This window comes from Opisthocomus hoazin, chromosome 7 (genome assembly GCF_030867145.1).
Source record: "Opisthocomus hoazin isolate bOpiHoa1 chromosome 7, bOpiHoa1.hap1, whole genome shotgun sequence".
NCBI lineage: Eukaryota > Metazoa > Chordata > Aves > Opisthocomiformes > Opisthocomidae > Opisthocomus > Opisthocomus hoazin.
The window spans coordinates 5174592-5197382 of NC_134420.1; the positions used below are offsets into that span (position 1 = coordinate 5174592).

Here is a 22791-nt window from a genome sequence, read left to right on the forward strand (position 1 = left end):
GATGTTGCACAAGCTTCCTCACTGGAACCCTTATGTTCTGGTTAACCTCATGCAGTTTTTCCACTCCAGTTAAATTAATAATGATGAACAGAGACAAAATCCAGGCTTTTGCCTTTGTGCCAAATAATAGTATAAGAATTTTTAAAAAAAAGCGGTGAAGAAATTGCTCTGAGACTTGTAAAGCGTGGTAGAAATTCCTTTTAGAGAGTTAACGTTTTATTTCTTTTTACCCATTTATAGTAGCATCCTTGTAGAAGCTTGAATGTGAAAGCGGAGGCTTTTTCTGGCCCCAGGTCCAGGGGTAGTTATCACCACAGCTACGGCAGAGGAGCTGGCGGCTTCAGCCCCTGTGGCGTTGAGCCAGCTTGACTCAGGGCTGGCAGAAGGCTGCGGGGACGGCTGAACAGTCAGTCTCTTGCGAGCGGAAGCTGTGGATGTGGCCAGCTTGTTCCAGTGCTGCCTCATCTCCCCCTTCTCCTCGCCGAAGGAAAAGCCATTCCTTTTGATATTTAATGCTTGAGACGATCAGGATAACAAGCATTACATTTAAAGCAAACAAACCTACTGGCTGTTTTCTATTCGGTGGTGGTCAAGATGTCAGCTACGGTGTGAACGTTTGGGTGCTGGGCATGTTAATGACCAGCCTGGACTGATGTGAACTCATTGCAAAGGACAGTTGTCCTCTGGAAGAAAAAACTTTAAATAAATTTTATTGTCCCTAATTCATACCAGCTCTATTTGTAGCTACCTTATAAAATTTTTCTTCCTGTAGGAGAAAATGATAACATTCCACTGTTGGTAAATCAATCTTTTTGTGCCTGAAATAGCAGTTGTCCTCTATGGTTTTGTCCATTTTAGTAATCAGGCAAGAGGAGTTATTAGGCAGGATTGTTTGGCTGAATAAGAAGAGTTAAAATAAAAGCAGGACCTCTAGCTGTGGTCTTGCAGGTGGCTTACTGCAGAGCCTGTGCTCTTCAACTGCTTGGTTTTTAAGCATTGCGGGAAGTTCTTTTACTAGCGTCGCACTGAGTAACTCCAGTTTTTGAGGTTCATCAGGGTCTGTGGTGGATCACTCTCATGTTCAGAAACTATCTTGAAGCAACAAAGGGCGCTTTTCGGAGAGCCCAGTGGGTGCTCTTTCTGGAAACCAATCTGAAAACCACTTGTGATGTCATTCCGATCCATTTAAAATGTCATTGTAATGTTGGTAGCTCACAGAAGCTACCAACAACATAATATAACAGTTGTTATAGTATATAATAATTAATATATATAACTGTGTATCTATAACAGTCGTTATAATCAGTCTTAGCATTTTCAGTGACTGACATCTTTTACTAATCGAAGACTGAATAGTCCTGAAGCAGACAGGTACGTGGTATCTTACAGAAGAGAATTAATGCAAACCCACAAAGCACTCCCGTTTTTTTACAGTGCTCCCAGTGGAGTTGGTCACTGCAACAGCTGGTGGCACGCAGGCGTGTTGCTAAGCAAGACAGAAATGTGAAATAAGGCCTGGTATCTCCAGCTGTGTCCTTCATAGGCAGTGTGCTGCTCTGGCTTCCGAGTGAGGATGCTGACAAACTTCAGTTGATGGTGAAAAGGCATTGACTCTCTTGGTACAGACTGCCAGATCATCACTGAAATCGGCTTTAACCGTGCCACTGGACTAGCGCTGAGCCCAGCTCTGCAGGGAGAGGGTGGGGGAGAGGTGGAGTGAGGAAGGCTTTTGAAATCAGGAGCAGCAGAAAGATTTAACAGTTCTCTAGCGACTAGAGGAAAAAAAGCAGAGCTCTTGAGATGGAAAGATTCCTCTCCCTATCGATGGACAGTGTATGGATGTCAGAAAGCTGGGAAGTGACTTTATAGAATGAAACAGTTGGCTCATGCAACACATGGAAGTAAGCTAAAGATTTTTTTTTTTTAATTTTTTTTGGCAGTTATAACTTTATTCGTGACTGAAAATTGTGCCCATATAGATTTAGAAAAAATTCCTTTGTCTGACTTCTTGGAGCGGTTCATTTTACTCCTGTTCTGTATCTATCTCGTCTTTAGTTTTCTATTTAGATTTCTCTTTCTTTAGAAAATTAAATTAATCTAATGTTTACTTTTGAAGTGTTGACTTGGTAAGACTCTGCTAAAGTCACTAAGATTAAAAGGAATGAAAAAATGGAAAAGGTGTGGTTTTTTTTTTATTTTGAAGAGGCGTAAGTCCATAAAGTTTGAAACCAGTTTACCCACACCTTCATATTTTCCCTGGGAAATAGATGTGATTGGCTTCACAAAGTGAGAATATGATAATTTAACAAATCTCAGGCATTCCACTCTTTAAAAATGTCCAAATGTTTCATCTAGGTCAGGTATGAAGCAAACAGCAAATTCTGCTTAGTGCTTAGGATGCTGCCTCTGTGCTCGTCTGTGCTGGCAGTCGAGAGATGCTCTCTGTTTTTACAGACTGGGGTTTTCCCTGTAAGTCAGACTGATGATAAAACAAGTTTACATAATTTATCTCCACAACTTCATAATGAGAGTATTTGGTATTTTCTATCATTCTGCTGTATGCACTACCAAAAAGTGAATGCTGGAATAACCCAGTCCATTTTCTAAATCTGGTTTACATTGAAGGCATTTACCAAATGTTCAGTACGATTTATTTTGCCTTGGCTATAGTACAGTGATCGTGAATTTGATGTGGCAAGAGAAAAAACAGAGAGAGAAATGAAGGAGTTGGGGATAATCTGAAAGATACCTGGTGGTTTGGTTTCTGTTTTCTTCCTGGGAGAACCTCTAGGTTTTTGGTTGTTCCTTAGTCTAAAACTACTATATCCGTACACAAATTTGAGTCATAACTTTGCCATGTGCATATGCCTTCTGACTTTAACTCCGTTTGAAGAACTGTGTTTAAAATTGCGACGTTTGCAGCATACATTATATATTTATAGAATTGCATCTGTAAGTAACCAGGGGAGTCTGTGCTCCAACTCTGAAGCAAAATCAACTGTACCTGTACCCAAAAGGTGTTTGCTAGTCTGTTCTGAAATGTCTCATGACAGGGACTTGATGATTGCCTTAAGTGTATCCCTTCCAGTGTCCATTTGGTCTTAAAGCTAGCTTTTTTTAAAAAATATATAAAACTTGAATTCTGCTTAGCTAAAAATTAAGCATATGGTTGCTCTTCCTGGATCTCTGTCCTGTTTATAACGGTCTTCATAGATCTGAAGGCTTGAAATGTCTTCTCCCCTCGGTCTTCTCTCTTCTAGACTAAACAGTCTCCGCTATTTCAGCCTTCTTCTCATAGGTTCTTTGTGATAGATCTTTTATATGTCTTGATGGTCTCTTCTGGCCTCTTTCCAGTCTGTCAGTCTCTTTTAGGGGGGTGCTGGAGCTGGACACAGCACTTTGCCTGATGCATTACTCTAGTGCTGATTAGGATGGAATAATTATGTTCTGTCTTATATATGATACTCGTAATGTGTTCCTGAATGATGTTTGTTTTTTCCTAAGTGTCACATTATAGAGGCGTGTGGCTACGCTCTACTGTGACTCCTATTTCTTTTCTGTAGTACAGTTGCATATCTGATTATTTGACCTTTTGTATTTGAGCATTCAATTTCTCCTTTCTAAGCACAGAACTTTTCAGTCAACTTCAGTGAATGTAATCTTACTGACTCAGTCTACTTCTCCAATTTACCAAATGTATTAATGCCTCTACATTCCCCAAACATAAGGTTTACTGGCTTATGTCGTAAGGTGACCCTCATGGGAGTCGTCAGTGTCAAACAAAATACTCATCTTCAGGCAATTGATTGAGATATATAGATATATAGATATATATATATATATATCTCCTGGGATATTGCTTGCATCCTTTCACTTTTTTAATCAAATAAGTTTTATTGAAAGTTGGCTCGTCTTAGTGAATCTTTAGTGACATATTTATGTTGGGTGCGTGCCCATAAAACAGCTTAAAGACTGTCAGAATATAACAAGTAGTATGGCACGTTTATGGGACGAGATACGAGTATGCAGTAAATCATATTCGTGCTTAATTTTACAGCTGCTCAGCTGGCTGAATTGGGCATTAAAGAATATGTCCTCTGTTGCCTAAACAAAAGCTGGCTGAAGGCTTAATCACAGCTGAAGTGGAGCTTTGCAAGACTGCAGAACTTTGCCATAGTTGGTATAAGCTTTAGGAGTATCTAAAACAAGCCAAAAATTTATGTAAATAAAAAAAACCCTAAAAAAATTAGCCAGTGACTTGTTCTTAACTGTATAGTTCATGAGGATCAAAATCTTGAGCTTTGAAGTAAAATGTAACCTTGAGAAGCTTGCCCAGTGTACATCTGCATAGCTATATTGGAGATAATGGAACCACGTTAATTTATGCCAGCTGAAGAGCTGGCCTAGCATTTCATGCCCTTTACAGTTCCTTGATGTTTCCTTTTAAAATAAATATTTGTAGTTTCTAGTAAATTTATTGCTGAGTGAATTGTGCCAGGAGAACAGCCATGGAAATAAAAGTTCGCTGTTAAATCATAGGAAAACAAAGAGCAGTGGTGCGATGTCCCAGACTTCTGTAAGTGCCAGCATGTTTCTGCCACACCTGTAGAAGCCTCCTCTCCCTGGGTAAGAGCATCGTTCAGCCTCTCTGGTCCCTTCCATTTGTGGCTTCTCTGCTGAGCCTTTTGCCTGTTCCTTGTCCATAACCAAATACACCTAAAGAATCCGTGACTGGTGCCAGAGAACTGCCACCAATTCTGAAGTGGCTGATGAGCAGAAAGCCATGGCCCAACCCTTAATTACTGTCATGAGTAGTAGATCGTTACCTGCGTGTTGGCTTGGTTTGAAAGATCTGGTGCTACCAATTGTAACGTAGTTTCAATGACTGGAGAGGAAGTGAAGACGACCCCAGTATAAATAGTACTATGTGTCTGTCATCTGGTTCTGGTATAAAAATGTAATGATTTCTGCATATTTATGTATTTACACATGTAAGTGTAAATGTAGATGATGGTAAGGCACTGGTATTTCTGTACGGTTTGGTTCAACTCCTCTGTTTAAACACAGAGTATCCATGTTTTGGAGTGCGTTGGTATCCGCCAGTTTGCTGCGTACAGCTGGGCAGTTGTATGACTTCTCACTGAGTAGAATAAGGCATTTCTGAGTTTAGAAAGTACTTTAGCTTGGCGTATTGACTGATCAATGGGAGCTTTCTTAAATACTTTTTTCTATTGCCTTTCCATTCTCTGTTAAAAATCTGCTTCCAGTTCTGCCTCCGAGGTCATTCCAAGCCCCGGCTGGAGCCGCTACTAATAGTCAGAATAGACCAGTGGGCAGTATGTTCCCTAAGTGCAATTCTCAGACCGCTGATGTGTCGATGGCCCATTTCATATTACCTGCCCATAGGAGAGATGTGTCAAGTCAAGGCTGCTAAGTGTACATATCGTCCACGCCAGCTATGTATAAAATCTAACGAAAGACTCTGTAACAGCTCCCTGCCTGGAATTCATTAATGCTTTTGAATAACTCTGTTACGAGAAGTCTTGGGGGGTTTGATTGTAGAAATAACGAGAAGAAAATGGAGAGTAATGAACAAGAATGCTATTTGTCTAGTTTTGAATGGAGAGCGTGACTTGTTTTGAATGGCACGGCAAACTTGGTTTCATTATTTTTATGATCATTAACTGGTATGTGGTCGATAGAGGTCCCTCCAACCTCTTTCTTATGGAAATGTGGACAGCATTTTGAATTTTACAGTAACTAAACAAAAACAACAAGGAATTCAAGTGTCTTAGTCGGTTATGTCAAGACAATGAGGAAAGCATCGCCTGTGCTCCAGTTTTATTTCCCTTCACCTCAGCACATACACTGAGTCTCGACGATGTAAACCAGTAAACAGCAGAACTGTTGTTTCAGCTACTGGAGCTCCATGTGAATGAAGGGGACTTTACAGAAATGTGACAGTTTAGTTACTGACCAATCCGTGGTTTTCAGTAAGGGGTTTCAGAGGTGCAACACATTTCTGTGAATACACGGAATTGCTATTGAAGATACAGAGGTTACAACACTGAGCTTGAAGAAGTAGATATGATGGAAGGAAAGAAAAATATCAAGGAGTAAAGGTAACTTTTGTCTCGTGTTACAGTAATTTAAAACACCCCAAAACGGAAAGCCAGTAGACAGAAGCTGCAGGAACCAATTCTGCTCAGCTTGGTGAAGTTTTTGTCCTCAGCACAGCAAAACGTTTCCTATCCGGGCTTCTCTCAAGTTATGCAGAACTTCCCAATCTGGCAATCTCCGCTTGAAGAAAATGTTTTTGTTGCTATTTGTTGTGGTCCAGAGTAGAAGAGACAGCACAAAGCTTCAGTCACCTTGTGGGTGGAGGCCATGCCTCTTGCCCACTCAGAGCTGGTAAATCAGGCAGTCCCTTCCACCCAGCTGTAGTTCTCTCCAGCCAACAGCGCTACAATCGAAATAGAAACTTCTGTGGGCCAGAAGAGTTGTACTTCTGTTGAGGAAGGGCTGCGTGCCAGGTTGCTCTTGTTGGGAACGTTCTGCTCTACCTGCTTGTGGTTTGGATTATGGAAAAATTGTGATTTTTATAGTCAGCTCCTGGCAGAAGTGCAGGCATTTCCATCCTGCAGGGGTTTGCTGAGCATGATAAATTATTGCTGAAGAGAATAGCTCAGCTAAAAAGCTTTTCTCTGTAGGACTCTTTTTTGTAGTACTTTGAAGGAGAGTCTTCTGGTCGGTGGATGGGGAAGGGTCAAGACTTGCCAGTTATTCCTCTAGATGGAAAATTATGAAACTACCACAGTGGTTTCTGCAGTTCTGACACTATAAAGTCATAGAGCAGATCTGCTTTTACTTCCTAAATGAGAATTTAGTTGTGGATTTGCTTTTAAACTCGGTTATCTAATCTGTGGGCTGGACTAAAAGATGTTTCTCTTCATGAGAACTTCTTGTTTTTCCCATAGCTGTGAAATAAAAAATGACAGCTCATTCCTTCTAAAATGGATAAAAACACTGTTAAGTTCTTGACCCTCCTAAGGAGAAGTAATGTAAGAGTATCCTTTGTCTTTGTGTTGCCTTTCATGCTTAGAATGATTGGGTTTGAAAGTTTTCAGCTATAGTGAACAAAATCCACTTGCTTAGAGTGAACATGACAAATGATGGGAAATTGCATATATTTTGACCTTATTATAACGTAAGCTCTCAAAGACTTCAGTGGAAGAATGAAATTATAAGCCTTCAGACTCTTGTTTTGTTTTGGTTTTTTTCCATGACAAATGGGTAGGTTTGCAGACACAGTGAAGACTTTGCAGGAGCAGCTGAAATCAGATTTACCCATGCTACAGTGCGTATTGGCATTGGAACTAGACCACCAACATCTTTTTTAACGGGAACGTTAGGAACAAAATAGATTTCAGGCCAAGATTTGACTTTGAAAAGAGGAAGGCGATCGTTATTTATTGTAGACTGTAGCTTGGGTTTGAAAACATTTCTTTTATGGTCAGTTTTAGTTAATGCAGGTTGCTGAAAAAAGAAAATATCTCCCTCACAAAGGAACACATGGGAAATAATAAGCTTATTAATCGAAGGCATGAAACCTGCTCTCCTTTTCATGAAAGAAGGGCCTATGCGACGCTGAATAAAACTTTCCCCTTTGCATGCTGATGTGTTACCCACGTATTGATGTTACTGCTTCATTAGGAAACCTAGCGTTTGAATCCACAGTCTGGCAGCAGAGCCCTTTTCGTTTACCAAGACTGGTCTGAGGAGTAGAAGAGCCAGCAGACCTGTTTGTAAGAAAGAAACAGAGAATCTTAAAAAGACAGTTGTTTTCTGAAGCTGAGGCCATTTTTCAGGAGTGTGTTTTATGATGACCTTTTTATTTCTTGCATTAACTTTGCATGGTGCAATGTAACAAAAACTTGAGGACTTTGAATTTCAAGTTTCACTGTGTGTGGACCTGAGTATGAATCAAAATCCACTGTACTTGTGTAAGAAAATATCTTCTTTCCTTTCCCAAAGCTTAACGTGTATGTTTAAGGGTTTCTGAATGTTTTTCATTGGTATCGGATGTGTAGCATCCAATATTCACAGAATTCACTTCCTGGAAAATCTTAGGTAGAAACTCTGTAAATTCCATTAACATCCCCACATATTCATTTTTTTAAATGTTACAGTCATGGCATTGTTGTCCTAATTCTGATTTCTCTGACATGTCTGTAAATGAGGAGCAACTGCGTAAATGGCGTTGCATTGTACTCATCCTACGCCGCTGGCAACGGAAGCACAATGAAGTTCCAAACAGGAGGGTGTATGTGGGCGAGCTGGGGACAAAGCGAGCGCTGTGTTTAAAAACAAACAAACAAACAAAAGTGTAGTTTGGTCAGTGGCCAAACAGAATGTAAAAAAAAAAAAAAAAAAAACAAAAAAAAAACCAAACTGAAAACGTTCAGAGAAAGCAGAAATGAAAAGATTCTGGATTTTTGCGGGGAAATAAATTTTGAGAAATACTTTTGGATTTGGAAAAAAATCCATTTCACTTGATCCAAGCAAAGCCTTTTCCCAATAACTCCGTGGGCTGGAGCACTCACCTGGGCTGTTAGGATGAAGTTGATGCCCCAGATGACCCGACACCTTCCATTCACTTCCAGGAAAACGCTGTAGAGCTCATCGGAGGCCTGTTTGGAGGTGGGTTGTCTCCAGTTTCCGCTCCCACAGCTGATCTGGAGTGTGTTAGCAGCGAGCTCGGGTTTTGAGGTGGAGCTGGACTTTACGGCTGGGTTATGGACCACAGCCTGTACTCGGGTGACTCTTACCTCGGGGGTGAGCCTCTGCCCACGGGTCCCAGCTCACGCCAGGGCTCTGTGTAGGCTCAGAGTTCTGCTGAATGCAGGATGGCTTTGTTCATACCGATACACGCCTTGCCTGTATTTTCCTCAAACTGTTGTTGAGGATCTTTTTGAGAATGCAGTTTTCTTTTCCAAGCCTGTTCCGTTGGCTGCGTGCTCAGACTGAACGCCGGGTCACCCCGAGCTGGGTCTGTGTTGCTGCATATGTTGTACTACCCGAGGGGGCAACCAGCGCTTCCCCCACTTTGTGCTGCTTTCTCTATATGTACGTAAAGCAATAAGCACTACTCTGTAGATGTGGGTCCCTTACCTTATATTGTCCCCGTCCCATTACACCTTGTGACTCAGTTTTTTTGTGAAAATAAAAGGTTCCCTGCCCATATGGATTAGTGCATTAGGTTCATCCCTGGACCCAGTTGTAAATTCGTCCTAGGCGTGTTCGTGAATCGCAGACAGCTCTGATGATTTATGAGCATGGGTATGCTTTGTGCTGAGATTTTTTTTTTTTTTTAGCGTGATTAGGCCAGAGTGCATTTGGTTTAGGAATTTAGTGTTGGAAGTGCTGTGAATCTCCAGTTGCTGTAGAAGTATCCCGATACTGAGATAGGTAATGATTAGTTTTTTAAAAGAAGCTAAACAAAATAATTATAAATGATGCACAGTTGGGAGTTTTTTGAAGCTTGGGCATCTTCTGTGGAAGGCAGGCTGAGACAAAGGCTCGCCTGTTCTGAGCTTACAAAAGGAGCGTGGTGCAGCGTGGCAATGGGAAGTTGGTTTTGATGGGTAGGAGGACTTCAGGAAATAAAAATAACAACAAAGCAGCGGTGTATGGTAAGAGGCGTGAAGGCAAAAGCAATGGTGCAAAGCTTTTGGAAGCAGAGGGAGTAATGTTTCAAACAGCTTCTGAAGCTGTTGTGACCTTCCTTGCGCTCGCCAGTCACGGGCATTGCGCTGGGATGGCGAGTCCCTGCTTCCCCGTGTCCTGGGAGTCACTGTGGCTCCTCCGCCGTCGCTTCTTCAGTCCTCCTTAACCCAGCAGATGGAACCTAGCGGGCTTGAGCACAGCACTAGAGGACCAGGAGGCGTTGCTGCTCGGGATGTTCAGTGGCTTGGTTTTCCTCCTGTGCTGGAGTAAAGCAGGAGTAATGCCCTGGAAGTCAGCAGGCTGGCACCAGTTGAAAAGAAGTACGGTTCCTTTCTGTGGCTGTAATCCGGCTCTTGCTTCCTTCCAGCTCCGCGTGGGTATTTTGCCACAGGAAAAGGACTAGCAAAGCCAGCCAATATAATAGTTATTGGTTAATAACAGAGTTCTGAAGATCTTCTGACTTCAGTAATATTTTTTAAAGTATTATTCATTCCTGCTATCCCACTTTGTCCGTAACCGCGTGAAATGAGTGAGTTTATTATTAAGGAGTCTCTAATACTCTTAGAAACCCGATTCTGCGCGAAGTCAGGAAGATTTATGTGCTTTAAATCTTCCATAGATCTGGTCTGGATCAGAGGAGGGAGGGTGACAGAGCCGTATCTTCACTGAGCAGCTGAAAGTGAAGTAAAACAGCCCCTGTGTGGTTGCAGCGGCTCGTGATTTACAGGGCTGAATTCAGAGGGCTGCTTCTGCTGCCGAAAACGCACGCTCTCAACCGCTGTTGATTTTTGAATTAAAAAAATGCAGCTCTGTACACAGTTTACTTTATTGCTGGAGGGCAGGGAAATATAGGTAAGAGCCGTTAATCCCCAGCAGGCTGCTGGGCAGGCGAACAGACACAGATGACAAAAGTTAATTGGAAACATGAGCAGTTTAACAGAAAACATATTTGTGATAATTGAGAGAGTAACGTCTCCAGAAAGGAAACTGCAAAGAGAAACTTCAGAGGAGAAGTGGCCACTGGTAGGTGAGTGTGATTTTTCAAGCTCTCTCTAAGCTCCGAACTAATTTCTTAACAAGAACAAATAACACTAAAAGGAACTAAATAAAGAAAAGATTTGCTTTCGCTGAGGGAGGAGGGCTGCACAGTTACTGCCATTAGTTTCTCTTACAGCTGGATTAAGATATGTGGGAATACTTAATTGCAGGTTTGTTGCATGAGGACACAATTGGTTTTATTTTTGCATATGGAGGTTTTTTTCTGCCTTTTGCATATGAAGATCTCACACACACCCCCCAATAACTGAAAGGACTTCAGTATTAATTTTTCCCTTACTGTTGCATTTTTTTTTAATATGCTTGAGGCTTTTCTAAGAATCGAACTTGGACAGCAAATGTTTTGCCAAAAGCAGAGGGAACCCTTTAGTTAAAAATAAGTGTTGTGTTTTTGCTAATGAAAAACTATTATGAATTTAATAAGGAAGAACACATTGCAAAACACGTTTTGGTTTGAATTGGAGGAGATTTTTTTTTTTTCTACTTGAAACAACAAGTAAATGTAAATTACAGAGTAGGAGCTCGTTGCTGTTCAGCTGAGTAGGAAAAGAAAACTGGCTTTTATTTTCTGTGAGTGATACTGATGTTGAAAATAGGGATACGTGTCTATCTTTTTAATGGTGTTAGTGTAAAGTTCCTACTGTTTCATAACAGAAAGAATCTCAGACTAGCTATAACATCAGGTACTACTGTGTTATTTTTTGGGGTTGTTTTTTGGTTTTTTTCCAGAGCCTGCAGACAGTGCAGCCTCCCAGCCCACAGGAATGAATGAAAATGTCTCATCCTCCGTTCAAAGCTGCAGCAGTACTGTTAGCTGCAATAACTCATCAGCCATCCCTCAGCCCAGCTCTGCTATTAAGCCTTGGCGCAGCAAGTCCCTTAGTGCTAAGCACACAGCTACGTCTTCCATGTTATCCGTGAAGCAGCCCGTATCGGAGCCTCCAAAGCCACCCTCGGAAATCGCCAAAACAACTCCCAACGGTCAAAAATCCATGCTTGAAAAATTAAAACTCTTCAATAGCAAGGGAGGCTCCAAAGCAGGAGGGACAACACTGGAGTGTCCGGGGTCTCGGGACAACAGTTGTGAAAAGTTAGAGATGCTGCTCAGCTTTGAGGAAAGCGAAGAAATTGATGCCGCGAACCAGAACGGGAACAATCCGGGATCGGTGTCCAGTAGTCCCAAAATTGCACTCAAGGGAATTGCACAAAGGACTTTTAGCCGGGCACTGACTAATAAGAAAAGTTCTCCAAAGGGTAATGAGAAGGATAAAGAGAAACAGAAAGAGAAAGAAAAGGATAAAAGTAAAGACATTGCAAAGAGAACATCTATCACGGAAAAGCTGGACGTGAAAGAGGAACCAAAAGAAGAACAGACAGCACTAGCAACAGCAGAGATGCCAAAAAAGTCCTCCAAGATTGCAAGCTTTATCCCTAAAGGAGGAAAGCTGAATAGTGCCAAGAAGGAGGCCAGTGCCCCTTCGCACAGTGGAATACCAAAACCAGGAATGAAAAACACCACAGGGAAATCCTCAAGTGCCCCCGTTGCTGCAAAGGAAGGCGAGAGAAGCCGCAGCGGGAAAGCCAGCTCGGGGCTCTCTCATCAGAAGTCTCAGCTGGACAGCAGGCATTCCAGCTCCTCGTCCAGCCTAGCCTCTTCTGAAGGAAAAGGCGTAGGAGGCCTCAACAGCAGCAGCAGCAGCCAAGCTGTCAACGGACCCGCCGCCACGACACACACCACAGGGAGCAACACTGTGAGTGTTCAGCTACCTCATCCCCAACAGCAATACAGCCACCCGAACACTGCCACGGTAGCTCCCTTCATGTACAGGTACGGTGAACTTCTCCAGCCGACTGGTTTGAACGTGATGCTCAGATAGGAAGATTCATTTTGGGTACGCTTTCGGGGGGTGAGGCAGCAAGGTGAATGCCACATCATGTAGAACTTTCTTGCTTTAAGAGAGTAGACAGTATATACATTTACACAAAAACTGTTGGTGAAGGCCATCAGACTAAGAGGTATAAGAAGGTGTGATAGATAAGAGCATGAATAATTGTTATATCACAGAATGTTTGGGGTTGGAAGGGACCTCTGTGTGTCATCTAGTCCAACCCCCTGCTGAAGCAGGGTCACCTACAGCAGGCTGCACAGGACCACGTCCAGGCAGGTCTTGAACATCTCCAGAGAAGGAGACTCCACAGCCTCCCTGGGCAGCCTGTTCCAGGGCTCCGTCACCCTCAGAGGGAAGAAGTTCTTCCTCATGTTCAGCTGGAACTTCCTCTGCTTCAGGTTGTGCCCGTTGCCCCTTGTCCTGTCACTGGGCACCACTGAAAAGAGTCTGACCCCATCCTCCTGACACCCACCCTGCAGATATTTATAGGCATTTATAAGGGCCCTGTTGTATCCGACACTACTAACAGTTAAGATGAGAATGTTAATACCTTTTTGACCAGGTACTGCTCTCACCTGTTTTTGTGCTGTGTGGATTAGGTTTGGTTTATGCATCATAGCTTTAAAAGTTGTAGCAACACCAATTTGTGATGTAGATACACACATTCTCTTTGGTGTGGCTGGCAGTGGTGGTGCAGCCTCACTATAAGGAATAACAGGAAAACTTAAAAAGTAAAATAAAAATAAAAAACCCTTAGTATAGGTAAGGCCAGACACAAAGTCTGCTGTTCTGTGCATCAACCCTGAACGCGGTAAGCAAAAGAGCAGCCATACGGGGTCACAACTAACCTCCGCCTAGTCCAGCATCTTCTGTCTGACAATGGCAGTAGAGGATGCATGGAGAAGAGTAACAAGAGAGAAATCAATAACAAAGCTTCCTAAGGATACATTCCCCAGCCTGACCATGATGCAAGAAATTCCTCGGTCGGATGGTGGGATTTTTGGCTTTGACAGCCATCTCCTAGTTTTCTTTGATACTGTTGAATGCTTTCATAGGAAGAGAACACAAGCGGTTGTTCTGGCTTCATCATCTTCCTGCTGCTCATGATTTGAGAGATCTCTGTCATATCCTTCCCTCCCTTAAGATACGATGTTTCTAGGCTAAGGTGTCCTAGCCTGTTTAGGTTTCACTTGTAGAGATGCTGTTCATCACCTTTGGTCATCTTTATTGCCCTTTCCTATCATTTTTTCAGTTCTACTGTACGCATTTTTGCCTTTGATCACTTGGCAGAAGTAGAGTAAGAAATGGTTGGCCTCGTTTTTTAAATAAAAGTGAATGTAAGTGGAATGAACCTGAAGGAGAGAGATCCCAGAGGCCTATGCAGGAATACAAAATGCGAAGAGCGACCCTTGAGTCTTCAGACCCCTTGAGTGTTGTCCCTGCGTGTATGGAATAAAATGCCAGGTGTCCTTCTGGGAGGCAGTCACGTGAAAAGGAACCGGTTGGGGAAGTTCAGCTGTCTAAAACTTACGTTAATAGTACATGCTCTTGATTTTCCTTGCTCTTGCGTTCGTCTAGGTACATCAGCGTTATTGCTGCATCTTTGGATGAAGGTGGGATCTACTACTAGTAATTTTTGGAGATTTTTTTATGGTTAAAAATTGCCAGTGTAGTTTGCATTGTTTTAATCCATAATTAAATAGTAAATTGTGACAGCAAACAGATTGCTTTATTGTTTATCCCTCATAACCTCCAAAAATGTGTTCATGATGGTTTGGGTGGTTAAGTTTATCCCTACAATGTCCTATCACAAGAGAGGTATAAAGCACTCTCCTTGGTGTTCGTCTTAGTTTGGACACCGGTATCATCATCTAAAGTGTAAAAGCAGATGCAATGCATATATTTTCTATGATCTAAACATACTGATAAACTCTAGGCAGTATTTGTTTGAGTTTTTACAAAAAGCAGTAATGAAACTACCTACTGGCAGCTGGAGAAAATGCTGAGAAATTGAAAAAATTATGTTTGCTTTCAGCATTGAAGGAAAAAAGGCCAAACTGTCTAATCTTGCTGGCTTTAAAAGAAAACAGAAAAGCTGAATTGTATTGATTTGCAAGGCAAACATACAGCATTGTTACAAATTTGCTATCCAGACACTTCTTAAATCTGCAAAATGCACTTATTAATGCATTGCAGTAGTAGTCTCAGGATTTTTCTGCTATCAGTTAATGTTACTTTAATCTAAAGCTTTTATCTGCCTGTCAACTTTTTGTTTGTTTGGGGTTGGTTTTGGTTTTAGTTTTTGTGGGTTTTTAAGTAAAAGACATGAGAAATTGTTCTACATTTCATGTAGGGTCAACCGAAATGAAGAACATTGCAATAGTAATTCCCAGCTGCGTCTTCACTTTTGTACAGCACTTTACGCTTTGGACAGGAGAACATTCAGCCGCTTGTTGATGTGGCTCTGAGCAAAACACAGTACAATTAGTAAAATAAAGTGGGTCAAGGTATCTTACTCAAATCTGACAAGAGATTCTTATGAGATCACCTTTCATTATCTGACAGCCACAATGTCAGGCAATAAATTTGAGTTTGGTTTTCACCTAGTCACTTACTTTAGAATACGTGACACTGCTAGTTATTGAAGGGAAACGAGTAGGAGTGTAACGTGCCATCATGCACTACCTGCTTTATGTTCATGCAGTACAGACTTTGTAAGAGGATCAGATTAGCTGCAACAACTGATGTTATTGATAATGAAAATCTAGCTGGAAACCCAAGTGTCGTCAGACCCTGTCTGACGAGCTCTGAAGCTTTTCTTTGACTATGAATTTTTTATTTTTCACAGCTGAGTGCTTGTTTCCATTTCTAGGACATAATTCAACATGGGACTAATGAATTATGTAAAATCAGTCTGCTGGTCTGTTCTGGAGAGGGGGACGGAGCGGCTGATGGCGGATGCAGTTGTCTTGTTAGACGTGAGATACTTCTGATGGAGAGCGACTGCTCATCTCTATTTTGTTTTACCTTCCAGATCGCAGACAGACAATGAAGGGAACGTAACAGCCGAGGCCAGCACAGGAGGGGTCAGCATGGATTCTGCTCTTTATGTCAAAACTGGACAGCCTGCTCTCGAAGACCTCTCAGGTACGTCTTGCAGCATGACTTGCTGACTGTGGTCTGGTTGAATAAGAATAGGCTAAAGCAAGTTTGAAGTCAGGAGCTCCCTCTTTAGGAGGGATTTAATCTGGTTTTATTCCTAATGTTATAGTAGTTAAAGTACTTCTTTCAGCTCTTTGGCAGTGGAATCCAGGTGTCAATAATCTGGGCACTACATGCTCAAGTCCTACATGATTGTCTGCCCCCCAGATTTCTTGAAATCATTAGGAATTCTGAGTACTTGATCTTTTTCTAGATGTGCAGTACCTTTTAGGATTAAGCTGTTATAAGAATCCTAAGTATTCCCAAACATTTGATATTTATTTTTCACTTTTTAAAACTGTGCTTCAGAACTTACAGAAGAGATTAATTTCCTTGATGTTTTGGTTTGTTTATAGGTTTAGAGGAATCTCAGTATTCACTCGCATGAATCTGATCGATTTGAGAAGTGATCTTTGCAGCAGTAGCAGACCAAAATCCAACTATAGTTTACCATGTCCAGCATACAGCAGCTGAAACTGATTGTGATTAGAATACTAGCAGTCTAAATTAGAAAGTACTTTCTATGTTTATCTAGAATTCCTACTACTATAAGAAAAATAGGATAAGTAGCAATAATTTTTAAGCTTATCAATATAACAAAGCAATTTTTAGCAACCATATTCTTCTAAAGATCTCAAATGTGTTTTTCATGTCACAGTCAAATCTCCTCCTATTCCAATTCCAGTAATGACTATGGCTCTGCTTATTGCATACTATTGCAGTATATCTCACCAGTAGAATATCTAAGTTTTTTTCATCTATTTAGTCTTGGTATCCTGAAGTTTAATCTGAGTTTTGAAGCTGATGTCCTGCTTGGTAAAATCATGTGGCCTGTAAACTGAGAAGTGTTAATTGATCACAAAAAGTCTGCAATGAGAGGTGTTGTGTAAATACAAACTTATTATTCAAGTAGAATACGTAAGTTTGGGGATCCAAAAATGGAAGGCAGCTGACAACCTCAAACAATGGACATGCAAAGCCCAGCTGTGTGCAGCCAGACCCCACAGACAGCAGCAGTCCGTAAAGGAGTCTTAGGGGAAAAGGAGCAAACAAAACAATATGGTCCCTCAAGCCAAATAAATTAGAAGAAATATGGGACAGATTTCTGCTCTCCCTACATAGCAGCTGTTAATGTTTTTAATTTAAAAGCACATATAAAACACAAGAGAGTATAGGTAGAGAAAACTGGAAGCTGAATAGTTTAATGATACTGCCTGTTTATGAAGAGCTAAGTGATTTAATAATTGAGTTCTTGTGGCACTATCCAATGTCTTTCTTATAATTTAAGCAGTGGAAGGTCATTTAAATAAAAATTTTATATCAGTTTAGGTGTAGGAGTGATCTCAGTAGAAATTGGTTTACGTAGTCTCATGTTCTCTTAAGTAGTTCTCTACTGTTTGCCTTCACATCTATGAGAAATGGTCTGTAAAAGAGCACTGTGACCTTTGTTAGCCTAAAGGCCTATAAATATTTTATGTTCTTTACTGCAAAAATTTGTAGATCCATGAGTGCAGAAAATGTTTAATGTCCCAGAGACCCATTGGCTAAAGGAATCGGTCTTGTTAGGCAGCCATTTCCAGTCCAGCCGTATCATCGTTGTTTGACCGTTTGGCCTAAGCGAATTGTGTCTCAGGGAGATTATTTCCTAGGGAGCAGAGACCCATTAAAAACAAATTGCTACTGTGGAAACTACCTGAGCCATTGTTGTTTGTCTTGGAAAGGCTGAGGATTGTAGAAACATTGAAGTCCATCTTCCCCTCCCTAGATAGTTCCCCATAGTCGGGGCTCCAGCACTTTGCTAAGTAGTTTCTGCTACTGCTGCTTTGCAGGCAAGAGTGTGGGACTTGGTTTTTCTGTGCCACCAACCTGGCATCTTTCAGAAACACGATGTTTAAAACAAAGAATGTGGAAAGTTCCAGCAGTAGCTTATTTATCTGGTCCTTAACACTTGATAGCCATCTAAACCAGGAACCGCTTGGATGACCGGTATCCTGGCAGCTTAAGAATGCATCACTTGTGTGGAGAGGGCGGATACAGAATTTGAAAAGTTTGGAGTTTGCTGCAGTATTTTCTTTAGTCATGAGCTGTAAACCCTCTAGAATGAAATCATTTCCTTCTGTGCCCAACAGGAGTTTTGTGACGGCTTTTCGGAGGTTTTCTGTTTCAGCATTGAGCTTCCAAAGAACATGTTGGCACTGCTAGAAGTGCACTTCAACCCCTTAGAAGTTTTAACTATATAAAGCTCAGCTGAGTTAGCAATCAAGGCATTTCTTAATTGACAGCTGAAAGCAAGTAAATAAATTATGCTGAGGCACTAATTAAATTATTAATTTTATAAAAGCTAATTATGCTGAGGCATTAGGAGGATTTCTTTTTTGTGTATATAAACTCTACTTTTAGACTTCAAGAACAGGACATAAATGTGTTTTAGAACAGAGCATTTAAAGAACAGGATTTCTAAATGCCAGGGAAACTAGAAGTCATCCCTCAACTTTGTGTCATGTAGCACGTTTTGAGTAATGATAACTGTATTGTGCTGTGGATGAGCAAAAACTTTAGCTGTTTTACCCAAAGCATCACTCACCGTGGAGCACCCAGTCGACACAATTCAGTTTACTGGAAAGCTGCTGTTGTAGAATGAGATTATTTAAAATGGGAAAAAGAAGGTCGAGTGAAAATACGGCGCTGGAGAAATTGGCTGTGTCGGGTTGATGTTAATTGTGTCAATATACGAGATGGAAAGGGCGGTATTGATGGAGTATATCTTCTAATGAGGTTGAAAGTTAACCAGGATTTAAATTGGGTCATATGGGGAAATGACAATACAGAAACATCTGGTGCAAAGGCAGCCTGTGAAATAACATTAACAGTACGGAGCTCGTTCTCAGTCCGGCTGCGGCAGCGGCAGGTGCCTGCCGTAGGGGAGTGGTATCTCCGTTGTAAGCAGTTTAGAGTGTGAAGTCAGGAAAAAAGAAAAAGTGTTAGAGTCAGATTCAGGCTGAGGTAACGGCTCAGTTCTGTGCTGTTTCCTGCCTGATCCTTTCTCGTGGTTGATTTTCCCTGTAGGAGAGGATCCAGAAACTCGGCGGTTACGAACTGTGAAAAACATTGCCGATCTTCGACAGAACTTAGAGGAAACCATGTCCAGTTTACGGGGAACCCAGGTCACTCACAGGTAATGGCATGGCTTTGTTTATAAGAAAATGAAAATCATTGTGCTCTTTACATCTCTTACATCTGACTGGGATGCATCCTTGAAAAATAATTAATGCTCACAGTGGAAGATACTGATCTTGTACTTTTTGTCTTTAAAACACAGATTCTGGATAATGTTCAGAGCTTATTGAGATGTATGATGAGTAGTTGATGGTGGCAGGTTGTATATAGAATCAAAGGTGGAGAACAATCAGTGCCTGTTAGATTAATTGGGTGGTGTTTGAATATAGGTTACAGTTCAAAATGTTTCTTCATCTTACGCTTGAACAGCTTCAGTGCATTACACCCCTATCCCTCTGTGTGTAATATTTTGTTTAAATGAGCAGGTGAATTGTGCTTGACCCACTTTATCAAGTGCATAACTTGAATTCCTGACCAATCTTTGGGCAAGCAAATTTTTGTAATATTGTTAGTCATCCATGTATATAACTGCTTTTTCTTTGTAAAGCAGTGTTTGGAAATCTTCAGCAATATTTAAAATATGCTCTAAATAAACAAAGACTGTTATTACATTTAAACATTCTGCAGCTTGGATCTTTTCAGTGTCGAACAGGAGGCTTGGGAGAAGAAGCTGTTTGGCCCCTAATGAGGTTGGGGTCCTGCTTAGAGCTCAGAGCCCTGTGGACTCCAGCCCTAAATGAGTTCGCTGGGAGAAGAACACTTTGTGTTTTGGCTTTGTATCTAAAACTGAGGCAGAGGTTGCAAAGATGAACTCCCAGTGCGGGTTTTCTTTTCAAATTTCAATTCATGTGACAGCTCAGTTGATTTAATTACTGTAACTGGAGAATACGTAGGTTTTTGCAGCTTATATGTGGAACATTATACTGCAGATAGTTATATTGCATAAAATAAATGCTGTTTATTTTAAAAAATGTCCACAACAAAAAACAAATTAACACTGTGTTGAGCAGGAAAGGAAAAGAGCAGTTCATGTGGGTAAGAAAAGTTGCAGCTATGGATTAGCTGCAAATAAATTAGCTGCAATTAAGTTGTGAGTGGTGAGGATGTAGTCTTGTGGTCTGTACACATCGCCTGAAATCTCACGGTGCAGCGGTCCCATCTTTAAGGTTCCGTGTAGTAGTCTGTGTTTAATGGAATGCATTTATTTTTAAGCACATCAGAGACTACTTTTAACGCTAACATCACTGCTGAGAGAAGTGGTTGCAGCATTCTCAGACTATATACAGTCCGTTCTAGCGTTAGTGTCGGAAGGGATGCGACATATTCACCTACTCAGATGCGGAGAAGTAAAGATTTCAGATAGCTGACGCTTGTTAAAAGCTGTATTTACAGGCTGTGACCTAAAATGCATTTTTAACCAGGGCTTTGTATAAATGTTACCAATATTTTGAAAAATATATTCAATTCATGAATATATAAAATATATTTTGAAATATAAATTTGTTTTGCCTTTCTTCTTAATTTATTTAATCCTTTCCTCAGTGCAGAAATAGCTACCATCTTGGTGCTGGACACATCTCCAGAGTATTAGGACTTTGATGTATGCAACCAAAAAAAAAGAAAATATATCAGAAAAATAGTACTTCAGCTGGTTTTCCTTTAGTCACCTTAATATCCCACTCCCTTGCCTAGAGTGGCAAAACAATGGTATAATAGAGTTATAGATGATTGAAGATGAAAAAGTTATGCTGTGATACTGTGGATAATCCCTTTAAAAGTTCCATCTTAGGTCTTGTTACATATAGATACGTTATATATCTATGTTATATGGTATATATTTAAGAACAGTGTTGGAGGAATGGACCTAACTCTATCAAGGCGTTGTAGCAGGTAACTTCTGTGATGCTGTTACTTAAATCTGTAACTTGGTGAGTGTTCAGGGTGTAGGGTCTTGGAATCACCCGGAATCTCACGGCGCTCTGCGTAGCAGGCCACATTTAATCAAATGTCTGTCTGTTTGTTTTTTTTTTTTTTAAGCACATTGGAAACTACATTTGACACTAACGTCACTACTGAGATAAGTGGCCGCAGTATCCTCAGCTTGACGGGACGGCCGACCCCCTTATCGTGGAGACTGGGGCAGTCCAGCCCTCGCCTGCAGGCAGGCGACGCGCCGTCGATGGGAAATGGGTATCCTCCGCGGGGGAACGCCAGCCGCTTCATCAACACCGAGTCGGGCCGTTACATGTATTCGGCACCTCTGCGGAGGCAGCTGGCGTCTCGTGGTAGCAGTGTCTGCCACGTGGACATCTCGGACAAGGGAGGTGACGAAATCGATCTGGAAGGCATCTCCATGGATGCCACCGGCTACATGAGCGATGGGGACGTGCTGGGCAAGAATATCAGAGCTGATGACATCACGAGTGGGTAAGTGCCTTTACTTTTCTTCTTCAATATCATATGTGATTCTTGCATTGTGTTTGAAAATGACATATTCCTGTGATTATTTGGAGAAAAAAAAAAAAAAAACCCAAGGATATTCTACTAGTTTTAATAAACGTTTGAAGGGACAGCTCACTATCACAGTTAATTTATTCAGTGGGATTTAAGCACGTTATTTAAGTGCATATTAAGAAAATATTCCTATAGACGAACATAGTCATGCACACGATTAAATGTTTTCCTGAATCAGGGTTCGTTGTGGTCGCCGAACACATGCTGCAACATTCCTTTATACCCACCAGATGGAGAGGGTGAGACACGCTCTGTGCCTTCCCTGGTCCCTTCAGCTGGCTGAGCTGCTAGGGGACAGGTCACTGCAAGGAAAGGAGTTTACCTCTCTCTGTAGGGGAAAACAGTTGTACACACAAAAAGCTGGAGGACAAGTTAGTGTGCAGAAATATGAACTGATGGACAGTTATTAACAAGGTTTTACATCAACATTTTACCTCTGCCTTGACTGGAACAAGCATCTGAAGTCAGTATTGAATTCAGGATGTCTGTTTTCAGTTCCTTCTCGAAAGTACAGTTGTTTTTTCTTAGCTCAAGTACATCGGGGTTAGACTGATGTTAGAACTGATCTTTGAGCTGTAAATGGCATATTTATCTTTGTGGCAGCCTTTTCCCTGTCTGGCCATCTTACATCCTTTGGTTTTCTGTAATTTCTTTATAAGTGACATTTCTTGTAGCATTGGTTTGTTTGGAAGATTTAGTGTCTCCTACCGAAATAGAAAGCTGCAATCCAGCTGCTGCTGCTTCGTCACCAACTTAACTGGTGAAGTTACGCAGTCTCGAAGCCTCCCTTAACTCTGTCCGTGGTGAATATTTGGATGTTTTCACACTGTCCTTTTTGAAAAGCCACACACTTTATTTTTAATTCTTTGTTAGGGAAGCATATAGATAGAAGCTGATGGAAAAAACAGTATAAAATTCTATTTCGCATAAAGCACCAGTAGCTGTCGCTGCATGAATAATGCGTCGTATTGCTGAAGCGCCTTGTGTTTTCCTTGAATAAATCAACTTACACCTGAGTTTTGCAATGTTTATTTTAGTAACAGTTATTGCTTTTCCTCTGAACTATGACTTTTATTCAAGCTTGTGGCTATAACTTTGGTTTAGAGGTAAGGAAAATAAATTCTGAGTAGCACCGTGGTTTCTATAAAACACCTAGAGTGTGAGCTGAGAAGTGTCCCTGGCAGAATTGCGTCAGTTCAGGCTCCTAGAGGAGCCCCAGTCTTTGCAGATCTTTATTTACTGTATAAAGTTCAGATTCCAGGTTGAGGAACAGGAAATAATAAGAAAT

General features: G+C 41.2%; 1 protein-coding gene across 3 annotated transcripts in view; it reads left to right on the forward strand.

Annotated features, from left to right (window-relative positions):
- Positions 1–22791, forward strand: part of NAV2 (neuron navigator 2) — a 235825-nt gene that overhangs the window by 107263 nt on the left and 105771 nt on the right. For all 3 annotated transcript variants that reach the window (XM_075427329.1, XM_075427330.1, XM_075427331.1), the window contains 4 exons: positions 11512–12610; positions 15706–15818; positions 18939–19047; positions 21027–21416. In XM_075427329.1, the coding sequence (XP_075283444.1) occupies positions 11512–12610; positions 15706–15818; positions 18939–19047; positions 21027–21416 (1711 nt within the window). The remainder of the gene's footprint in view (positions 1–11511; positions 12611–15705; positions 15819–18938; positions 19048–21026; positions 21417–22791) is intronic.